At 39.1% G+C, this 17,698-nt stretch overlaps 1 protein-coding gene across 3 annotated transcripts in view; it reads left to right on the top strand.

Annotated features, from left to right (window-relative positions):
- Positions 1-17,698, top strand: part of TBC1D4 (TBC1 domain family member 4) — a 180,701-nt gene that overhangs the window by 101,627 nt on the left and 61,376 nt on the right. For 2 of the 3 annotated variants that reach the window (XM_087435978.1, XM_087435976.1), the window contains exons 2-4: positions 9,449-10,036; positions 11,821-11,910; positions 15,559-15,663. In XM_087435978.1, the coding sequence (XP_087292104.1) occupies positions 9,449-10,036; positions 11,821-11,910; positions 15,559-15,663 (783 nt within the window). The remainder of the gene's footprint in view (positions 1-9,448; positions 10,037-11,820; positions 11,911-15,558; positions 15,664-17,698) is intronic. The other variant, XM_087435977.1, reaches the window with a different exon arrangement.

Consider the following 17,698-nt stretch of genomic DNA (forward strand, 5'->3'; position numbering starts at 1 on the left):
TTGATTCTGTCCACTCTTGCCTACTTAAGGACATTGCCAGCAATTCTACCCTCTTTCTCTAGATCATCAGTTTCCCCTTCACTGTTGTATATTCTCTATTGGAAGCTGTCATTTCTTCCATCTGTGAGAGAATTCTCTTTTGACTCACTTGAACCTCCAGCTGCTGCCTTAATAGATTGTTTGTACCTATTGTTTTGGATTTCATTCCTGAAATTTTCTTTTGAACCTGCTCCAGTAAGGCTTTTTACTCTAAGCCCCCATTAATGCTTTTCTTGTCAAAGTCACCTATGATCTCATATTGATTACTCCCTCCTTCTTGGAAACCTTCCATACTTGGCTTCAGGATACCATTCTCACCTGGTTTTACCCCTGGCTCTTGAAGTGTTTTTCTTGCTCATACCTCTCCTTCTGTGAAACTATAAGCATTGTGTGTCTCTCTGCTCAGTCCTTGGAGAAATTTCTCTCTGCCTAGCTAGTGCATGCTCTCTCTCTCTCTCTCTCGCTTGCTCACTTTCTGTCTTCTATACTCACTCTCTTGATGAACTCATCTAATCTCATGGCTTTAAATGCGATCTGTGTACTAATACCTTCCAATTTTTCTTTCTCTACTCGGTCCTGTCCCCTGAGCTCTAGACATGTATATTCAGCTGCTGACTGAGATCTATCCCTCAATGTCTATTAGCTTCTCAAAATTAACACGTCCAAAGCTAAGCTCCTGCTCTCTTAAGCCACCCCCCTGCCTCAGCCTGTTACTCTGTAGCTCTATTTTTCTAGTTCCTCTGGCGAAAACCTACAAAGTTCATCCATGCCTCCTCTCTTTCTCTTACAGCCTACATCAGATCCATTAACAAATCACGTTGACTGTGCCTTTAAAATTATATCCAGAACACTTGGCTTCTTACCACTTCCCTTGCTGTTGCTGTGGGTGTAGTAGGCTCCTGCCGCATCATCCTTGCCATATTTTCTCCGCACAGCAGGCAAAGGGATACTTTAAACACTTAACTCAGCACTCTAGAGCTGAGCTTGCTGTCTCCCCGAGAGTAAAAGCCAAAGTCCTTTCAAGGCTCTGCATGATTTAGATGTTCCCCACAGTGGCCTCTTCGATAATCTCTTGCTCACTCACTCGCATCCAGCCATGCTGGCTCCAGCTCCAAGTTCCCTGAATGCGCCAGGCAAATTTCTGCTTCATGGCCTTTGTACTTGGTGTTCTATCTGCCTGGAATGTTCCTCCCCCAGATATCTTTATGACTCACCTTCTTGCTGACTTCAGGTTTTCACTCAAATATTTTATGGAGTCCTTTCTCTAAAATTGCAACTATTCTGCCACCCCTTCCAGATTTCCTGTCCCCTTTCCCTGCATTATTTTTCTCATCGGCAATTTTCACTATCTATAATCCTTTACGTTTTATTTATTTATTATACCCCCCCAATATAATTTAAATTTCATGAAGGCAGTGTTGTTTTATTTAGCAGCGGCTTCTCACTTCTTTCATCTCTTTACACGGTACAAATCAGACTTACGTTTTAGATTGAATTAAACATTATTGAATGCTTTCGCCGTCCCAGCCCTGTGTCAGGCACATTTGCACTTTTTTTTTTATAATTTTATTTATTTATTTTTTCCCCCAAAGCCCCAGTAGATAGTTGTATGTCATAGCTGCACATCCTTCTAGTTGCTGTTTATGGGACGCGGCCTCAGCATGGCTGGAGAAGCGGTGCAACGGTGCGCCGCCAGCAGCGGAGCGCGTGCATTTAACCGCTAAGCCACGGGGCCGGCCCACATTTGCACATTTAATTTAATTTTCCCAGCTTACCTCTGAAGTAAACAACGTGATTCCCATTTTGCAGATGAAAAACCAGAGGCTGAGAATGGTATACTGTCTTTTCTACAGACAGTAATAGACATTGAAATGGGGCTTTAAACTCGACCTCTAACTGCATGTTATGTACTTTTCTAATATGCCATGCTGTGGACTAATCCACTTTTAAAATAATGATTTTGCTTTTGAAAGGGAATTTGAAAAGGACTGTCCTTGCCTATCCTTCACCATCTGACTTCTTATCACCCACCCCTTCTATCTTGGTACATTCATATTTTCCTCTAGCTCTAAACTCAGTCGCTGCTCAGGACATTCCATTCTCGTAATCAAACCACATGATTCCCTGGGTTTTTTCTGTGAGTTACCCTCGTATGTTTTATATCTGATCACTGTTGCAAATTTGGAACTGTCATAAAGGCACAAGTCATATTTTCAGAGAAGGAATTCAACTATATGTGCAGTGAGACAGAATGGGAGGGGAGAATTTAGTAGAGAGGTTTGGGGGATTTCTCTCTCTGATGCTTGAGCTAACTCAGAGGCCACCAAGAAAGTAGCAGTTAGAGAAGAGCTGAGCCAAAGTGGAGCAAAGTGGCTGAGAATATCTAAGAACTAAAGCCTGGTCTGAGAGGAAACTGTCTTGGCTGAAGCCCAAGATTCAAAAACCAGGCAACGGGTATGACCGCACTGTAAGTTGCAAAAATACTGTGCTTTCTTTGGCCCCGAATAGCCTCCCTTCTTGTAATCTTATTATTTTCTTCTTTATTGGTTTAACTTTGGATGTAAACTGTTTGTTTCCACATTTGTAAAACAAGACAGTGCGGACCACTGATTCCGCAAGGATACCTTTAGTTTTAAAATTCTGTGATTTTAAAATCACTGTGTTACTCTAGTCAATTTTGAATCTAGACCTAGTGATAATTAGACCTCTGTTGACTGTGCAAAATTTACCTTAAAATAGTAATTTACATTTTTAACCAAGTACAGAGAGTCGTTGAAGTACTTTTGGATAAAATTTAAAATGGTTTAAAAATAAGTTTTATTTCTTATTGAGATTAAAAAAATCTTTAAAAAGACAACACAGATTGAGTATGCTTCCAGAATAACTGGGGTTGGGAAAACCTCATGGGTTCTTAGGAAATGGTTAGTGTTTCCTTAATATAAAAGTTAACTATTTCATGGCACGTATATACCTTCCAATCATTTTCCATTGGATGAAGATGAGATTTAAAAAGCCAAATAGAAATTATAACATTGAATGACCAAATTAATCTTTTCTCAAAATGCTAAACTGATCTTAATAGTTCCTTAAGTAAAACAGAATTAGAAAGGAAATCTACACGTTCCTCTAAAGGCTTGTATTACTTCCAAAGCAAAATATCTTTCTTTTCCATATTGTCTCTCTGTGATTGAGACTAGTTTAAATTGTTAGTTTTTCTCATTAGGCATTTTTTCAGTTTACTGGAAATGTTTCCTAGTAGTTTTCCTCCACTTCTTTTTACACCTTTTCCCTCTTTTTTGTACTTATCTAAATCTTGCTGTGCCTACTATAATTATTATAAAAAGATTAATAATGAATCAAGCAGTTAAGCTCATATCAACTGTAAAAGAATTTAGCCAGTTATTTTTTTGCTTAAAGAAGCTTATTCTCACATTCATATTTGTATCCACTTTTAAACGTTTGCTGAGGTTTGTCTGTTTATCAATGAACTCTATGAGGAAAAAAGACATCGTACTATTGATTAATCTTTTCTTAGCTTTATAATTAATAAGCCTTGGACACTTGTGATTATTTAAACAGCATAAGAAAGACAATGGTTAGCAAATTTAAAATGTTTCTTTTTAAAGAAAGCTGAAGCTTCTGCTCGTCAGTCCTGAACAATCAGTGTGTTTCCTGATTGCGGAGTCAGGAAATACTTTTGAAGCAGTAACGGTTATTCCTGGGAAGTTTTATAATTGGCTGCATAGTGATAACGTGGACTTTAACCATACAACGAAACTACTGCTGGCTTATTTAGAAAGAAAAAGAATTTCTTTATTGCGACAAAGGGCTAATACTGATGACTACGTCATTTTGGCATATTCAGTGCACTTGGAGAACGGCTCCAGTTTTCAGCTGGCGTCCTGACCAAAGGTATCTTTCCTTAGTGCTTTTGACTGTCCAGATTTTTCTCCTGTGAAACATCAGTGTGTGGTAGTTGTAGATATTTGTTCTCTTTTGAAGTCAGGTGAGGTGTAATTTTTTACAATACCATTGGATTGCTTGAAGTGTGGTAACTAATTATGATAATTAATTAATGAGAAACAACAGCATGACATCTGGGGATCTAGTGGCAATTTTTTTTTCTCTCTAGAGTGAGGAATTGCTTTAATATCTGAATTTTGATACTTGAATCTAAATCCTTTGTGAAGGTGTAATGACAAAATAGCAGCTAAAAGTGGCACTGTGCTTTTTCTAAATATCATGAGGCATTTGAAAAAAGCCCATTCATTTTATCGTTTGTTAGAATGATTGTGTGTTAATGGGAATGAATAATTTCAATGACTTACAATATTTCTGGTTTAATAATAGGGATGATTTTCCATTTCTTTTCCATCTCCATTATAACGTAATATATATTATCTTGCACCTATATTGACATTGATGCAAAAATAAACCCACAGAAATCTGGATCTAGGTGAGATCTGATTGACCATCTATCTAGTGCCCTCCTTTACGGGTGAGGAAACTCGGGGATACAGAATAGCACAATTCCTGGCAGAGCTGGGGATAGAGCTCTCAATCCCTAGTTTGGTAGAGTTTTTTTCCTTATTGTTGTTTTGTGTTAAAGATTATGTGCTGCCATAGAATAAAAACCTTGTCTTGAACTGGCATTAAATCCTCATCAGGCTCTGTGGGATGTAGGCACATTCTGAGCAATGGCATTCTTTGTGGCCAGACGGTGAATAACTAGAGTATGCACCTGGAGTGGGTGGCTCGAGGAGCTCCATAGAATCTGGAGACATTCCTGACACACATATTCACTTCCTAGTTGGGATGAGCACTGAGCAGAGTGCAAAGCCACAGCTCTCCATTTTTGAGGGGTGCTAGATCTCTCTTGAGTCACCAACAGGAATTTACTAAAACTATCTCAACCTGGAGAACTTTATCAGGGTTCTAGATAGTTGTTCGCTACTATTTATATACCTTTGTTTGCTGACAGCTGTCACTCAGTTCTTCTGAGCACAGGCTACTTTCCCAGTCGTTGTATGGAAGAGCTCTAGGAAGACACAAAAGGACCCCAACTCAGTCTTTCACTTAAGACCTTACAGTATAATGGTAGAGAAAAAAAGACGTGTTGAGAGACGCAGTACACACAAGGAGTCAAATTCATTCAGAAACATATCTACGGTAAATGTTCATGTAAATATATGTCAGTTAACACCGTCCTATAGGACAGTGCTATTTTCCCGAAATACCATGTGCAAGTTCTGGATAGAGATTTTATTTCTCTTGTGCTGCTTCTGATTGATTCCTTAAATAAATGCCTCAGTAGAAGATTTTCATGGTTCTCTGATAACTCATTTCCCCCTAGGGATATTTTACTGTCCTTGCTTTATCAATATGCCACTTGTGGTGTGGGCTTGCAGTGTGTAGGCAGGGGCTGTGTAATTTTAACTTTTATGTGCGTCTTCCACATAATGATAAGCAAAAACAGAGCTGAATGTTATTAAATGGGTTTCACAGTTATAGTCCTTCTGCAGCCCAGGTCATTGAAAGCTAATGTTAGTCATAAGCTGAGAAAAGGTATTAAAGGCGACTAGAATCTGTGTTTTATGGTGCAGTTAACAACTCAGATTGTTGGAAGATTAAATTACCTACTCAGTTTAGTCAAGATGATACGTTTTGCTTATATAAACTGGGTCATTAACTGAATTACATTTAGATATTAAGCATTTACCTGTGGTCACAGGGAAGTCCTGTAAGACTAGAAATTCAGCCACTAATCAGTTTTTCACGTAGGAGCTCTCAATATAATGGTAGAGAAAAAGTATAGACATGAAATACAGAGGAATTGACACAACTAAGGTTGAATTGATTTTATTTGTAGTCTCACTGGTAGAATATAACTCTAATAATTATTTAAATATTTGTGACAAGATCAAAATTCTGCAGGTTCAAAAAAACTCCTGCGGATGATATTTCTTATTCTGCATTCTGTAGAGACACTTCAGAAATTTAGGAGCACGTGGGTTGCAAAATCAGATGAAAAGTCTTTAAGGAAATAGGCTTAGTGAGGAAGAAGGGATCATCTATCTTAGGGCTTTGCCTAACCCTAGAATCATTTTACCTTTTGCAGAGTTGACTGTCTAGCTCACTCTCCACAGCTTTGGCCCTTGTCAGATACTAAGGCAAAAAGATGGTGACAGAGGGCGAAGGGTGCTGGTCATGCTTTTGTACAAAACACCTGACATTTTCCCTGAGACGTGTCAAGTGTTCAGGGTGGGTCATTGAAACTATAGCGTTTGGACTTTATTCTTTCCTAGGAAATACTCCACTAGCAAGCTGAAATTCTTGTGATTGTGAAACTGTGAATGCTCTGGCAGCGTATCCCAAATAAGTATGTGAAAAGAGAGAAGTTCTGGTGTTAGAATTTGTGCTAGGAGATTTGAAGATATACCATATATGTCTAAATGTGAAGCAACCCTAAGTATAAGATGACCTCCCTCTTTTCCAAAGATAAAAATGACCAAAAAAGTTTTTAATTTTTTTTTTCCGGCCAATACACATATCGAGGATCTACTTTGTACCAGAAATTATTCTAGGCTCTGGAGTTACAAAAAAAAATGCAAAAAAAAAAAAAAAGACAAAAATCACCACCCCACGCTTCTAAGGCTTACATTCTAGCAAAAAAATTATACAGAATGTTAAAAGAGGTAAGTGCTATGGCAAGTAATAAAGTAGAGGAAAAAATGGAGGGGAATGCTGGCTATATCAGTGTGTGCGTGCATGTGTGTGTGTGTTTGTGTGTGTTGGGTGGGGGATGGGTGCTTCCTTGCAAGGTGACATTAGAGCATGGATTTAAATGAGATGAGGGAGTTAGCCATGCAGTTATCCGGGGGAGGAGCATGCAGTTCAGGGATCTTGAGGGAGGAGTGTGCCTGGATTGTTCAAGGAATAGTTAGGAGGCCAGAGTGGCTGGAGCAGAGAGGGAGTACAGTGTAGGATTAAAGTCAGAGGAAATGAGGTGAGGATGAAAAGATGAAAATCCAGGTTGACTCTACCTAAAGGTCATGTGGAGGATGTGTAGCCACAGGGCACATTTAATCTGTATGTATGTCATGTGCATATGGCGAGGGCTCTGGAGGGCATTGTAAGGATCTTGTCTTTTAATGAAATAGGGACCTCAGAGGATTGCAGGTGAGAAACATGACTTAAGTTTAAAAAAGATCCTTTTAACTTGAGAGCAGGCTGAAGGGGGCAAGGGACACCACTTAAAAGGTTATTGTAGTAAACCAGGTGAGAGACGATGAGTAGTATTCCATTGTAAGAACGTACCACATTTGTTTATCCGTTCATTTTTTTCTTCAGTTTTATTGACATATAACTAACATATAACCTTTTATTAGTTCAGAGTGTACAACATAATGAGTTGATATGTGTATATATTGTGAAATGATTACCACAATAAGTTTAGTTTAACATGACTCACCTCATGGTCAACAATTTTTTTTCTTGTGATGAGAACTTTTAAGATCTACTCTCTTAGGAACTTTCAAATATACAATACAGTATTATTAACCATAGTCACCATGCTGTGCATTACATCCCTAGACTTATTTATCTTATAACTGGAAGTTTGTACCTTTTGACCCCCTTCACCCATTGCGCTCCCCACCCTTGCTTCTGGCAACCACCAATCTGTTCTCTTCATCTCTGAGTTATGTTTTTTTAGATTCTGCATATAAGTGAGATCACACAGTCTTTGTCTTTCTCCCTCTGATTTATTTCAGTTAGCATAATGCCCTCAAGGTCTGTCTATGTTGTTGCTAATGGCAAGATTTCCTTCTTTTTTTATGGCTAAATAATATTCCATTGTATATATTTCTTTACCCATTCATCTATCTGTCAGTGGACACTTAGGTTGTTTCCATGTGCAGATATCGTTTCAAGATAGTGATTTTGTTTCCTTTGGATATATACCCAGAAGTAGAATTGCTGGATCATATGATAGTTCTATCTTTAATATTCTGAGGAATCTCCATACTGTTTTCCATAGAGGCTGCACCAATTTACATTCCCACCAACAGTGTTCCCTTTTTTCCACAGCCTCGATAGCACTTGATATCTCTTGTCTTTTGATGATGACTATTCTAACAGGTGTAACAGATACTCATTGTGTTTTTTTGTTTTGTTTTGTTTTTTAAATGATGTCTCTACACACTTAAGTGATCAGTGGCAGACAGCCTCCCCAGAAATATGTGAACTGTACCCCACCTTTCTTTTTTGCTGGGAAAGATTTGCCCTGAGCTAACATCTGTTGCCAATCTTTCTCTTTTTTTTTTTGATCTCCAAAGCCCTAGTACATAGTTGTATATTCTAGTTATAAGTCCTTCTAGTTCTTCTGTGTGAGCTACTGCCACAGCATGGCTACTGAGAGACGAGTAGTGTGGTTCCGTGCCTGGGAACCAAACCCGGGCCGCCGAAGCAGAGCATGCGGAACTTTAACCACTAGGCCATCAGGGTTGGCTCATCTCATTGTGGTTTTGATTTACGTTTCCCTGATGGTTAGTGAGCGTTCACTTGTTAACGAACATTTGGGTTGTTTCCAGTTTTGGGGTATAATGACTAAAGGTTCTATGAATATTTGTGTGCAAGCCTTTGTGTGGACATATGTTTTTAGAGCTTTTAGCTAAATCTCTGGGAGTGGAATGACCGGGGCATGAGATAGGTCTATGTTTAACTCCTAAGAAACTTCTGGTTTTCTAAAGTGGTTGTGCCATTTTACATTTCTGCATAGAATGTATGAGAGTTTCAGTTGCTCCACATCCCAGTGGGCACTTGGTCTTTTTCATGTTAGCCATCCTAGTAGGTGTGTAATGGTATCTTACTATAGTGTTAATTTGCATTTTCCCTGATGGCAAATGCTGATGAGGGGGTGTCTGTATTTTAATCTCTTCATCCAGGAGGTTCATTATATCCTCATTGTTGAAACTTTGGTTCTTTTCAGCTGAGGCTCATAATAATTTTTATTTATTTTTTCAGTTGTGGTTGGTACCTTAGTATGCTACACTTTTATTTATTTAATTTTTTTTAACCTTTGAGCCCTCATTATACTTTAAAAGTACTCAAACGATATATATATTATGATTTATTAAAGGTTGGCAGTGGCCTGTATAGTTTCATGGCTTTGCTTTCGGGAAACAAAAATATTTAACATGGGAAAGTTTAATTCAATCTCACTTTTAAGTCATTTATATCCGGCAGTGTAATTTAAGTTTGCGCTTTATCTTATGTAGGGTCTGACTATTACTTTCTGTATTTTATCCTTTAGGATGAGAATGCATTCCATGTGAGAATAAGTGGTCTAGGTAAACATCAATTATCTCTCAATATTCAACTGAAATGAGGATTTTTAATTCTTTTCCAGGTTCCTGATGTCATCAGCAGCATAAGGCAGTTATCTAAAGCTGCCATGAAAGAGGACGCCAGACCCAGCAAAGATAATGAGGACGCCTTCTACAACTCGCAGAAGTTCGAAGTCTTGTACTGCGGCAAGGTGACGGTGGCCCACAAGAAGGCCCCGTCCAGCCTCATCGACGACTGCATTGAGAAGTTCAGCCTGCACGAACAGCAGCGCCTGCGGCTGCAGGGCGAGCAGCGCGGCGCGGATGCGGGCGAGGACCCCGCGGTCTTCGAGGCCGAGGCGCCCGGTTCACCCGCAGACACTCTGTCGGGGGAAGGGAACGGCGTCACCAACACCCACCCCGCCTTTCCAGCCCCGGCCAGCCAGCCTGTGCTGTCCAGCTCTCGAGCGTGCTTCCCTGAGCGGATTTTGGAAGATTCTGGCTTGGATGAACAGCAGGAGTTCCGGTCTCGCTGCAGCAGCGTCACTGGAGTTCTGCAAAGGAAAGTTCATGAGAACAGCCAAAAACCACAGCCTCGAAGGAGACACGCCAGCGCGCCCAGTCACGTACAGCCCTCGGATTCGGAGAAGAACAGAACAATGCTGTTTCAGGTGCGGCCCTGGCACGGTGCTCTGGGGTGTTGCATCATCCATTGCTAGACAGAAACAGCCGGGCGGCCAGCTCCTCCCCGTTCCTCATTTTGCAATAATCCAACTTTTATTTCTTACCCCCTGGGAAGCAGATAAGGCAGATGGAGAAAGAGAGCAAAGAAAAGTAGTGATGGGGTGAGAGGCAGATATGGAATGTGGATTGTAAGAAATCAAGGAGCAGGGAAGGGAGAGGAGGAGAAAGAAGCTATGAAAGGAGCATCATGGAAAGCTGGTGGAAAGAATAAGAGTAGATTGCTCCTAGTATCGCCAGCATTTGCCTTGGGTTGATTATTAAATACATGTTGTTTTTAAATGACTGCAGAAAGCCAATCTTATAAAGGATTTAAAGATGTGAATCTAAGAGAGTGTGAATAGGCATGGAGGAGAAAGAGGGAGTTTTCTAGAGAGAAAAAAAGAAATCCAGAGACTCCTAGGTGTATTTTCAGATGAGAATACACCAATTTACTCTGTCACACAAAAGGGAAGGTTGAAGAAACACCACAGTATGTTAAGTGAAATAAGCCAGACAGAGAAAGACAAACACTGTATGATTTCACTCATATATGGAAGATATAGAAACACTTGGATAAAGAGAACAGGTTAGTGGTTACCAGAGGGGAAGGAGGTGGGGGCATGGGTGAAAGGGGTAAAGGGGCACATATGTAGGGTGACAAATGAAAAGTAGACTATTGGTGGTGAGCACGATGCAGTCTATACAGAAACCGATATACAATTATGTACAGCTGAAGTTACACAATGTTATAACCTGATATGACCTCAATATAATATTAAAAAAAAAAAAGAAAAAGAAACACCATAGTCCTGGTAATGTACTGGATCAGTTATTAAAATAATTGGGTGTAAGTTATATTATAGGTGTAAAAGATAATTCTAAAAAGTAGTTTTTGAAGTTGTACCTGATAAAGAATACGTCAAGTTCTACTTAAAAGAACTGGATTCGTAACAATGCCCTGTAGAGGTTCTTTAGTTAATCCTCAGCTTTGAGGACTAATTTGAGTTTTCCTTAGATTTGAGTTTTGTTGTAAAAAATGTGTCCTTTTATCTTGTTGTAAAGAACCCCTGAGAAGGAAATTCCACAGTTACCTTGGTAAACAGTCCCAGTGTGTCATATTTGCTTTATCAGAAGTTCGTGGGTTTTTTGTTTTGTTCTGTTTTGTTTTTGATAACTCTAGGCGTGTAATTAAAGTATCTATAGTCTTTTCTTGGGTGCTATGTTAACTGAGTTTCCTCTTGTGTTGAGCTATTAGATTTGTTCTTTTTCTTAGCTAGCACAGTCTTGGCTGTTAATTTTTCTAAATGGTTGTTTATTTTTAAAAATTTTAACTTATCCACCCAATCGCAAATATATCTTTTTCTTGACCATTTGGGAGAAAGTATGGTTATAAATTATAATTAAATAATTGGTATTTTTAGAAATTATGAAGTGAGGAAAGGTTGCATTTTTTTGAAAAGACAGTCATTTCTAATCTGAAAAAAATGGTTTTTTGTTTCTTGTAAATTAAGACCAACTTAACTTTCATGATCTTTAGATGAAAGGAAGACGTGTTTTGAGACAGCTGATATTTGGGCTTGAAATGTTGGTTGGATTAGATGCTGATGCACATGTGAATGCATATATCTGGGATATAGCATGTGAATTTATATCGTTAGTTGAATACCTAATTGTAAAGTAAGATGTTAGGTTCTTATGACTTGAAATTAATTGGAATGTTTTTATTTTTAAGGTTGGGCGGTTTGAGATTAACCTTATCAGTCCAGACACTAAATCAGTTGTGCTTGAAAAGAATTTTAAAGATATCTCTTCTTGTTCTCAGGTATGTATTGAAGTAGATCATGGTATTTGAAGAAATCAACTAAATATTGTTTCTAAATTAACCACAAAATAACTGGGCTTAAACCCCTTCAAATTTTAATTTTTTTTAAAAATAGATTTTTCTTAAACTAAGAGTGTTTGTGTGTTTATGCCTATGCCATTTAACAAAATCCTTTCAGATCCCTCAGTATCATAATAGTTTATCCTTGTAATTGTCAGCCCTTTCTCCTTGGAGCGTCACTTTGTCAAAGTCCTTCCACTGACGGAATTTTTGTGGTGATGAGTTCTTGTGAAAATACCCTCACAGTTAATGTGCCCCGGACTCTTGGGCAGTGGGACGTGTGGGTATCACTGAGTCATGTTTGTTCTTTATACCATGGTAGGTAGTAAAAGGAGAACTAGGACTTTCAGCTTCGATTAATGTAAATGATAAATTTTGAAAAGAAGGTTTTGGTATATTTTTGTTCTTTTGTTTATTTTTAATTCGCAAATTGTGTATTTAAAAGTTTTTGAAATAATCGAGACAGCTAAATGTGTACAGGGTCATACTAGGCATAAACTAGTGTCCTAAGTACCATAGTAATAATTTAGCATATCTGTCTAGAAGTTAGTGCTACCTAAATATGTTGTAAACGTAGAAAGAACTTTTAAAGATTTGGAGTAGAGGAATGTCTAAATCTAAATATGGGAAGGTTAAAAGTGCAAGGATGCCTCAGAAGAGGTCCCTAGAATAGAGAAGTATTAACTTCTTTCCTAGCAAGGTGACTTAGATGTACCTTCAGGGACCTGGATCTTGCCAAGTTCCCTTTCCATGTTTTATGTTGAAAAATCAGTATCACCTTTTGTTTTTTTATTTTGGAGTTAGAATTGCCATAGGTATGATATTCAGACATTCTTTCCTTCGAAAATGACAAGCTTTTATACATCTTGTTAATTATTCACCTCAGCCTCAGCTAATATGATTTCACTTGTAATATTTTGTTTTACTATTTGTTCTGTTATGTGGAGACAAAGTTATGTTGTGAAGATAAAAATCTTCTGCTCTAATAACAGAGAGAGGCAGTATCTGACTGTAGGAAGAATATATTGCAAATTTCTAAATTCCTATTTAAAGGACAAAAAAATTGGTAGAAATATTATTCACTTTAACTGAAAAAAGTATTTATTTATTTCTTTTGTGAGGAAGATAAGCCCTGAGCTAACATCCGATGCCAATCCTCCTCTTTTTGCTGAGGAAGACTGGCCCTGGGCTAAAATCCGTGCCCATCTTCCTCCACTTTATGTGGGACGCCGCCACAGCGTGGCCTGACGCCGCCACAGCATGGCCTGACAAGCGGTGTGTCGGTGCGCACCTGGGATCTGAACCCCGGGCCGCCAGCAGCAGAGCGAGTGCACTTAACCACTACGCCACGGGGCCAGCCCCCCAAAAAAGTATTTTTTAAGCATTCTTGTAGTTATCTGTTTATGGGGGGTCCCCGCAAGATCATAAACTCTTGTCAGGACAGGTGTCTTATTTTGTGGTGTCTTATTCTGTAGGGCATCAGAATAAAACGTGTTAAGATAGAGTTTAATGCTTAGGTGTTCCATAAATGTTGAAGGAATATTTCTACGTGTTGGGCCTGGTGCCAAGTACTGGGGAGAGAGTGGTGTACAAACCAGTGGAGTTCTGCTCCCCAGAGCACAAAGACATTGTAAAAAGCTATGCCTCTTACCCCCTTACTCCCCAAGCCTCCCAGTAAGAAAACTAGTAATGCTCATCAAATGTCCAAAGGGAAAAAAAAAAAAAAATAGAGAGGGGGGAGGAAAAAAGAAAGAAAAAAAGAACCAGCTAAACCAGGTATATAAAACTGGCAGCTCAAACCTCATTTTTTCTTTTTCTTTCTTTTTTTTTTTTTTAAAGCAAGCTTTGTATTTTGACATTCTGGTTCAGAAAAAGAATTAAACAAAAATATGAGGGAAATTTGTGGAAAGGTTTTTGGTCAGAACAATGGTCAGGTTGACCTTGCTCCTTACTGAGCGGCCCTACTCTTAGTACTTCTTTCCGCAGAACTGACCTGATATAAGGTGACTGCGTTCAGAAACAGGAATGCTTTTTAACACATGCACGCCTACAAATGTTTCTTTCTTCAAAATCTGCAGGACTGTTTCCCTGGCAAGTGTGGGGAATAAGGGAGTGGTTTTCTTTCCTGGAAACATTGCCGCTGCCTGAAGACTTGCTGAGCTAATGAGGTCCTATGAATTTTTCCCACTTAGTACTAAGCTAGTAAAAGATATTCTTTAATCACTGAGTTGTACCAGATGGAGCTTACTTTCACCTTATGAATGGTAACCTCACTCCTCCTTATTGACTTTTTTCTTTATACCAAAGCTGATTTCCTTTTTCTATATCTATTGGATAGATTGAGCTTATTATTACAAGAATAGTGGTTACCGTATAGCAAACACACCAGTAACTATCATAGATATTTCTAAATTCTAAATCTCAAAAATTCCTGACAAGATGCCATTACTACTATTTTGTAATGAGGAATGGAGCCTCAGAGATAATTATTAGCAATCCAGCACGATATCTCATACCTATTAGATTCGTTGAACCAAGATTGAAGCACAGATCTGTCTGACTCCAAAGCTTGTTTTCTTTTCACTGGGATTTAAATGATTGCAGGACAATTTTAAATTTTTTGTTTACTTGGCTTTTCAAAGTACTGTGCTTGCTACTAAAATAAGACAGTTCTGGGGTCCGCCTCGTTGTATAGCAGTTAAGTGCGGGCGCTCCGCTGCTGGTGGCCTGGGTTCGGATCCCGTGCGGGCACCGAGGCACCGCTTGTCAGGCCATGCTGTGGCAGCGTCCCACATAAAGTGGGTGAAGATCGGCATGGATGTTAGCCCAGGGCCAGTCTTCCTCAACAAAAAGAGGAGGATAGGCACGGATGTTTGCTCAGGGCTGATCTTCCTCACACACAAAAAAAACAAAAAACCAGAGCTATCTACTAATTGGTATGTATATATTCAGGCTGACTGAAATTCACGGTGATTCAGAATTTTTTATTAAGTGTAGCTGAGGTTATTTAACCTGCATTCAGGAAGTCCAGTGATTTGTGAATTTGGATAATTGACATCTGCAATAGTTTCTTTAATGTATTAGTCTTCTAACTGTTGTGGCTCTTTGAATGTCTATAAATAGACAAATATTATTTTTAATGCATAGTTTAGGGAATTGCATGCCATTTAATTATAGCATTGTCAGTTGTAGTTTTTATGATTGTTAGCCTCATATAGACAAGAACGGGTTTAGGATTTATGATGAATCTTCAGACTGCCCGTTCTAAGACCAATAAATTGGGAACTCCATTACTTACAAACGCTGAGTAGTGGTTTTATTACAAGAGACAGTGGATCATGCCATCATATTTTTCCTCTTATGGCTCTGAGTCACAGAGAGCTTGTCAGAGACAAAACAATCTGAGTTAGTTTCATCTTTTATTTTATGTACCAAAAGGCCACCATATAAATTCGCTCTGACATTATGTCCCCTAGTGCTGTAAAGGAGAAATTCGTGGAAGTGGGAAAGCATAGAACTGGTCTTGATTTCCATAGTGTTGATTAGAAGGACACACTCCCGTGAACACTGTACTTCTTTTCCCTCTAGGGTATAAAGCACGTTGATCACTTCGGCTTTATCTGTCGGGAGTCGCCAGAGCCTGGGCTGAGCCAGTACGTCTGTTACGTGTTCCAGTGTGCCAGTGAGTCTCTGGTAGGTGCTGTCACTGCTGTCCGCGTGCTCCTGCCCCCACAGCCTCATCTCTTCTGAACCCAAGCCTCACAAAGCGGCTATCAGTGGGAAAAGAAGAGGGCATCTAGAAATATGTTTTTGCCCTTTAAAGCAGGACAACAGTAGAAAAACAAAACCAAATTGTGACGGTAATTTTTAAGCCTAGATACTTTCTTGAGTTTAACAAATCCAGTCATGTTACCAGAAGTATTTTTAAAAGGTAGGAAAAGACTGATAATAGAAGAGCTGTTACTTTTTCCATTGCTCATGTAAGAAGATGAGGAAGATCTCTTATTCTCTTAATTGCTATAACATCTCAGAGTAGATAATGCTTATATCATGTAACAGAGTAGAGAACGATTTTATTTTTTCCCTTTATTTCATTAGCCCTGTCCTCATTTTTTAAATACTTTATTCTTTATGGTCTTATTTTAGCCTTCATTTTCTTTCTTTGGAATTTGGAAGTCAGTTCTTCTCTCGAACACTCCCACCTCCCCACTGCACCCCCCTTTTGTGAGGGCAGTTGGAGTTCAAGAAGAAATATGTAAGCAAACTTGGAAATACCTCTGAGTGACTAAAAATGAGTTGATATTTTTCTCTAAATTTTTTTACTTATTCTTCCACTTGTGTTATCTCTCCTAAACATTTGAACATGAACCTTTAGATATATCACCATACTTTGAAGAAAAATATTTCCTCAGACATATAATCATCCCATAAGCATTTCTTGCAGGGAAACACACACCACTTAGACATATACTAATAAGCCACGCAGTTTCCCCTCATTCCTTTGGGGCATATTGCAGTCGTTCCTACTTGCCTTCCATATTCCCAGTGTGGACACTGAGTTTAGGAATAATGAAGAAATGGGAGTGAGCTGGTACAAAGGCACTTTCTGACTAGTGCCCTCTGGGTCTCAACCTTTTTCTCTAGGGAATATAGCACTCCCATCGCTAACAGTTTCTTACTCAGGAGAGCTCCATTTGAGTTTTGTTCTCACTCTTGATAATTAACCATACCTATGAAGAATCCACATGTTGCTATCTAGGTGACCACTGTGTAATAGGTTCAGTTCAGGACTCAAGGTAGAAATTGGAGAGTCGTTATTATGTAAATAATAACATATAACAATAACATGTAATATAACAATAATATATATGGCAACATAATAATAATATGTAAGGCATGGGGGTGAATGAATGATGAGGGGAAGAAGAGAGAGAAAGCCAAAGAGAACCCATGACACAAAACTGGAAAATGCCAATCAAGTAAGAGTTAGGTAGAAAATGATAATCTAGGATACTCCCCACCATGCCCTACTCCCCACCCATCCCCTGCCTGGCTCACCCCCTCACTCCTTGCCTCCTCTGTCCCTCCTCCTATCTAAGGCTGATTCTTCCACTATATTGTGGATCCCTTACACTCCTACCTTCCCCAAACCTGTTGTATATCCCATATTTTATTGTGACAGCTTCGTTTACCCAACTTCCCAATTTAGAACCCATAATGCATTCTCTTTCACCTATATCCACTTGTTCACCAAATCCTATTAACTCAAAGATAGAAACGTCCCTTATATTCATCTCTCCTCCTTTTTCTCTCTGTCTGCTGGCTGATTCTAGGCATTCATCTTCTTTGCTTAGACTACTGTATTAGTGTCCTAAATTGTCTCCCTGCCCCTGGTTTAATCTGTCATCTATCCACTTTCTTTTATGCTATAGCTTTATTTCTCACAAAATGTCCTCACCAGAAAGCGGTTTATGCCTCTTCATTAAGGGACAAAAATCTAGATTGTTTAACATGGCAGGAGGGCTTTCCTCATTCTTCTCTAATCCCCACCGGAAGACCATGCCTTTTCATGACTGTGTCCTTGCACATGGTGTTCCGCCTCCTAAGCTGTCCTCCAGGCCAGACTGCAGAGGCTGGTGTGACGGTTCGTGTGATGTTGCTTTTATTTGGTTTGCTACTGAAGCAGCAAATGGTTTGTGCATGGGACACATGAGATGAAGGATTTGAG

This window comes from Ceratotherium simum, chromosome 10 (assembly GCF_057802395.1).
Source record: "Ceratotherium simum simum isolate JZ-2026a chromosome 10, ASM5780239v1, whole genome shotgun sequence".
NCBI lineage: Eukaryota > Metazoa > Chordata > Mammalia > Perissodactyla > Rhinocerotidae > Ceratotherium > Ceratotherium simum.